The 5,940-nt window shown below is 58.6% G+C and overlaps 1 protein-coding gene across 1 annotated transcript; it reads left to right on the plus strand.

Moving 5' to 3' along the window:
* Positions 1–396: 396 nt before the first annotated feature.
* Positions 397–2,218, plus strand: Sox18 (SRY-box transcription factor 18). The gene is made up of 2 exons (XM_004841125.3): positions 397–835; positions 962–2,218. The coding sequence occupies exons 1-2, from the start codon at positions 517–519 to the stop codon at positions 1,747–1,749; spliced, it is 1,107 nt and encodes a 368-aa protein (XP_004841182.1). The 5' UTR covers positions 397–516; the 3' UTR covers positions 1,750–2,218.
* The last annotated feature ends 3,722 nt before the right edge of the window (positions 2,219–5,940 follow it).

Consider the following 5,940-nt stretch of genomic DNA (forward strand, 5'->3'; position numbering starts at 1 on the left):
CGCTTTTCCCTAGGTGCGGCACAAGGGCAAGTAGCCGCCCAAGAATTTGATGCTAAAATAAGTCTTCCTCCTCCCGCGCAGTCTCTGGGCATTGCCGCCTCCCCCAGATACTACGGGGGTCTGCTCCGGGGTGGGACAGCGGCTCTGCTCTGCAAGCCTGTGCCCGCACGAGGACCCCTACTTCCCAGCCCCCGTCCGCATCAGAGGCCCCTGCCCATTCGGGGCCCCTCCTTCAGACACGGTGCGGGGGTAGGAGGGTGCCCAGGAGGGCTCGATGGGTCCGGGTCCGGCCAGAGAAGAAAGGGAGCCCCCGGGGAGGGGGCAGCCCGGCCTGCCCCGCCTGGACCCGCCCGCCCCATCGCGATTGGCCCCGCGCCGCTATATCTGGGCGCCCGCCCGCCTGGAAGCCAACGCCGCCCCGCCGCCCGTCCGCCCTCCGCGCCGGCCTCGGCCTTGCAGTGCCCGCTGCGTCCCGCGCTCCCGCGCCGCGTTCCGCCCAGGCCGCGCCCAGCTGGAATGCAGAAATCGCCGCCCGGCTACGGCGCACAGGACGACCCGCCCGCCCGCCGCGACTGTGCATGGGCCCCGGGACCCAGGGCCGCCGCTGAGCCGCGCGGCCTCCCCCCCGCGCCCGCCTCTCCGCCCAGCCCGCCGCACAGCCCCGAGCCCGGGCGCTATGGCCTCAGTTCGGCTGGCCGCGGGGAGCGCCCGACGGCCGACGAGCTGCGCATCCGGCGGCCCATGAATGCCTTCATGGTGTGGGCGAAGGACGAGCGCAAGAGGCTGGCCCAGCAGAACCCGGACCTGCACAACGCAGTGCTCAGCAAGATGCTGGGTGAGCAGCGGGCCTGGCTGGGAGGGCGCCCCCGGGCGGGCGGAGGGGCCGAGCCGCGCAGAGCGCAGCGGGGTCAGCCCGACCGTGCGCCCGACGGCGCCCCACTGACCGTGCCGTTGCCCGCAGGCAAAGCGTGGAAGGAGCTGAATGCGGCGGAGAAGCGGCCCTTCGTGGAGGAGGCCGAGCGGCTGCGCGTGCAGCACCTGCGCGACCACCCCAACTATAAGTACCGGCCCCGCCGCAAGAAGCAGGCGCGCAAAGCTCGGCGCCTGGAGCCTGGCCTCCTGCTCCCGAGCCTGGCGCCGCCGCCCGAGTCCTACCCTGCGGCGCCCGGTCCGGCCCGCGCCTTCCGCGAGCTGCCGCCGCTGGGCGCCACCGAGCTCGACGGCCTGGGGCTGCCCACGCCCGAGCGCTCGCCGCTGGACGGCCTGGAGCCGGGCGAGGCGGCCTTCTTCCCCCCGCCCGCGGCGCCCGAGGACTGCGCGCTGCGAGCCTTCCGCGCGCCCTACGGGCCCGAGTTGGCCCGGGACCCCGGCGGCTGCTACGGGGCGCCCGTGCCGGAGGCGCTCAGGACCGCGCTCCCCGCCGCGCAGCTCGCCGGCCTCTACTACGGGGCCCTGGGCGCGCCGGGCCCCTATCCTAGCCCGCTGTCGCCGCCGCCCGAGGCCCCACCACTGGAGGGCGCCGAGCCGCTGGCGCCTGCCGCCGACCTGTGGGCCGACGTGGACCTCACCGAGTTCGACCAGTACCTAAACTGCAGCCGGACTCGGCCCGATGCCCCGGCGCTCCCATACCACGTGTCGCTGGCCAAATTGGGCCCGCGTGCCATGTCCTGCCCGGAGGAGAGCAGCTTGATCTCGGCGCTGTCCGACGCCAGCAGCGCTGTCTACTACAGCGCCTGCATCTCCGGCTAGGCCTGCGCCCCTGCCCTAGCGCTTCTTCCTGCGCCACCTCGACCTTGCGGCCCTGCCGCTCCGCTCCCTCGCTCAGATGTACGTGTCCCACGGACAGCCTGGACGCTCGCGTTGGGCGGCCCACCTCCCGGGGCCCTGAGGGGTGAGTGGGGGTCGGGGCTGTTCCCGGGAGCCCAGGCCTGGGACCTGCTGGCTGGCCCTGTCAGGGTTAACTTTTGGAAGCACTTAATCCTTTTCCTGCCGTGTATTTCTAAAACCAGATTGTATTTTTTACTTTGCCTTTTTTATATACATAATACAATATATTTAATTTTTAATTAAACCTTTACACGTTTCAGTGACCACCAGCATCCATGCAGCAAGGGCTTTTAAATACAAGGAACAATAATGTCTGCTGTAAAGGAGGGGCCAGGAGCTGGGTCCCTCCCGGGTAAGGGCCGCAATAAAATGCCTGGGCCATTCCTCTGCACACCTGTGTCTGTGGTTGCTGCGCGAGGGGCACTGCCATGCAGAGCCCTGCGCTGCTGTCCCGTTCCTCTGGAAGGAGCCTGGCTCCCAGTTTGAGCCTGTGACTTTTGCCTTCCTTCCAGAACCTACCCCTGACTTGTCACCCACCCTCCTGGCCTGCATTCCCCTGTCACCTAGCAGGCCCCTCACACACCCCATGGCTCATCACATCCCCTCAGGAGGCCTGCAGGCTGACACTTGTGTGCAGACAGCATCTGGACCCCATTGGGGCCTCCCAGGAAGGGGAGCAGCGCACCCCACCCACTCTGCTCCTCAGGGTGACCTATCCAGCCTGTCTCAGCAACAACAAAGGGTCAATGAGCAGGGCAGGAGGCCCAGGTTTCACCTCAAGGTCTCCCAGCTCTGGAGCACCATCACAGTGGCCTGGGACCCTCCCAGGAGGACTGAACCCCTTTCCACACCCTCTGGTCCTTCTCAAAGGAGTATCCTAGGTATCCAGGGAAGGCTGGAGCATCACCCCAGAAATAGACCCTGCACACTCACTCCCAGGCCCAGCAAGTCTCAGCTGGAAGCAGGGTCTTGTGTTCCCTGGGGCAGGGCCTGTTCTACCCAGCAACCCTAGGCATACACCTTGGGCTGTCCAGCTGATCCTTGAGAGTCACCCACAGCTCTGTCTCCCATGTCGGGTGTGTTCACATAGCCTGAGCGCAGGCATGAGACTCCCAGCATGGCCATCTATGTGGGTGACTGCATGTGACAGACCTGCAGTGAGCCTGTGGCTGGAAGGGTGTGTGTCCATGCATCTGGGCTGGGTGCCCAGTGTGGGGAGGGTGAACAGGGAGCTGTTCTGCAGGCGACCTGCGCCTGGGCCACTTCCCCTCATCTGCATCAGAGCACAGAGGACTCAGAACTTCAGCGCACACTGGAGAGGACAGGGACAGACTAGCTGGGCAGGCAGGAGACGAAAGGGATCGTGTGAATAGCCCTGAGTCATCCCTGCTTGGGCTGGGGCACCCCTCAGGCACCCACCCCAGCCACACCTGTGAACACACACAGACACTGGACAGAGTGACATTCGCAGGGCCAGGATATAGCCCCTATTCTGGGTCTGCCCCACCTTTAGGTCAAGGCAATGTGGGGTGGCAGTCTGGCCCTCTACGTAAGGAGGGGAGAGCAGGAAGCTCCCTGAAATTCCTCCCTGAAGTGTCAGGGCAGGTTAGTAGGGGCTGAGCTGGGAGCAAGTTCTAAGTTGGGCAAGTCCCCAGGTCTAGGACAAGCAGGTCAGAGGGGACATGAGTGGGATCGATGCCCAACAACGGCAGGTTCTCCCAGCACGGCCCCTCCCAGCACTAGGCAGATGCTAAGAGCTGGGTCTCCTTGTGGAACCCACTGCCTGGCGCCCGCCTGGGAAGACATCCTTCCTGCCCAGGGACGGGGCTGCCATACCAGGCAGGACCTCAGGCCAGGGCTATCTCTGTCTCAGTCCTGTCTGCATCCTCCCCTGTGCCTTCCCCATGCTCTGGACCCTGCCTGGGAAAGTGGAGGACCCTCAAGATGCCAGTGTGGCTGCATGCTGCCCAGAGGACCCTGCACCAGGGCCACACTGGGCAGGCAAGGAGGACATGTGTGTTTGGAGCGCAGCCTTACTCTCCTGCCACCCGCAAGGACAAACACTTGGGAAAACCCAACTTTTAAGTTACGTTGTACACAATCCACCACATCCCTCAGTGTACAGCTCAGCGGTTTAGCATATTTACAAGATTAGAAGCCATTGCCACTACTTAATTTTAGAACTTTCCACCATCCCCACTACTCCCCATTCCCTCCTGCCCCTAAAAGATACTAAACCAAGCTGGGTATGGTGGGGCACGCCGGTAATCTCAGCATTCTGGAAGGCTGAGGCAGGAGGATTTCCACTTCAAAATCAGCCTGGGAAACTTAGCAAGACCCTATCTCAAAATAAAACATAAAAAGGGTCTGCAGATGTAGCTCAGTATGAAAGCCCTGGGTTCAACCTCCAGTACCCAAAAGAACAACAGAAACTAAACTGTTGGGCTGGGCGTGATGGTGCACACCTGCAGTCCCAGCACTTGGGAGGCTGAGGCAGGAGGATCACCACAAAGTTTGAGGTCAGCCTGGGCTACATAGTGAGTTCAAGTCCAGCCTGAACTACACAGAAAGATCCTGTCTCAAAATAAAATTTAAAAATAGTGTCCCATTGTGGCTTTGCCCATTCTGGACATTTCGTACACTCCAGTCTCCTGCATGCACAGGTTTACTTCCCGAGGTTTCAGTTACTGAAGAACCACAAGGGGGTTAGCATGGTGAAGAAATCTGAGAACACATTCATGTGCCTTACAGTGTTCCATTGTAGTATTTCTTTTCATTGTGAAGACTGAACTCAGCGCTTCACATGTGGGCAGGTACTTGGCTACTGTGCTATGCCCCCAGCCCTGTTTATTGTTTCCAATTTGAGACAGGGTCTTACTCAGTGGCCCAGGTAGTCCTCCCAACTTTTGATCCTCCTGCCTCACCTTCCCCAGTGCTGGGATTACAAGTGTGTACCACCATGCCTGGCCATTATTTTTGTATTTTATTATTAGTTTTTTGTTAATTTCTTACTATGCCCAATTTAAATTAAACCTTATTATAGATATGTATGTACAGGGTGACAGCATGGCCCACAGTACATTTCAGGGGGTTCAGCGCTGTCTAAAGTTTCAGACACCCTCACCCCAGGACGAGGGGCAGGACTGCACTAGGACTGAGGACGGGTGCAGTCTGTGTCTCCCTGCTTCCCTTGGGATCCTACAGGCCAGGCTGCATCAGAACGTCCTTCTTTCTTTCGGCTGAATAATAGTGTATCCTTGTGTGAATATGCCACATTTATAACTTACCAAACTGGGCTGGGGATTTAGCTCAGTGGTTTGGTCGCCTGCTATGCAGGCGCAAGGACCCGAGTTCGATCCCCAGTACCAAAAAAAGGAAAAAAAATGCTATAAGTCAGCAAACTGGCAGACATTTATAGTTTCTGCTTTTTGGCTATTGGGAGTAATACTGCTGTGAACATTTATATACAAGGTTTATTATTTATTTATTTTTAGTCAGGGTCTCGGTATGTAGTTAAGGCTGGCCTCAAACTCATGGCAACCCTCCTGCCTCAGCCTGACTGCTGGGACTATAGGTGTGTGCCACCACACCCAGCTATATACAAGGTTTAATGTGGATTTTTCTTTAATGTGGATTTTTTTAAAAGACAGGGTCTCACTATGTAGTCTAGGATGGCCTCAACCTTATGATATTCCTGCCTCAGCCTCCCAAGTGCTCGGATTACAGGCACAGGCCACCACACCCAGCATGGATGAATTTTTATTAACAATACATACTTTCGTATTTCTAATGACCGAGTCTGAAAAACAGGTTATCTGTACCCAGGAAGAAAATGTTCAAATGAGAAAAGGAACAGGGGAAGGGAGAATGGGAAAGGAGGAAGGGACAAGAAAAGAAAACAGAAGGAAAAAATGGAAACAAAGCTTTTGTAAATAAGGAAGGAAAGAGGGGTTGAAGGGAGGGCAGCGGAATGGGAAAGAAAAGCAAAATGATTATGTAGAGGTACAAACTCCCTGTGATGGATGTTATCATTATGCATATCTAAAATGTACCAGTTAAAAAAATATACACCCAAAGCCCCAGGTCTGGAATGGCTGACTCCAACCTCCAGCA

The sequence above is a fragment of the Heterocephalus glaber genome, unplaced genomic scaffold (genome assembly GCF_053883595.1).
Source record: "Heterocephalus glaber isolate CG9 unplaced genomic scaffold, H.glaber_assembly_v1.0 deba00001673, whole genome shotgun sequence".
Taxonomy (NCBI): Eukaryota; Metazoa; Chordata; class Mammalia; order Rodentia; family Bathyergidae; genus Heterocephalus; species Heterocephalus glaber.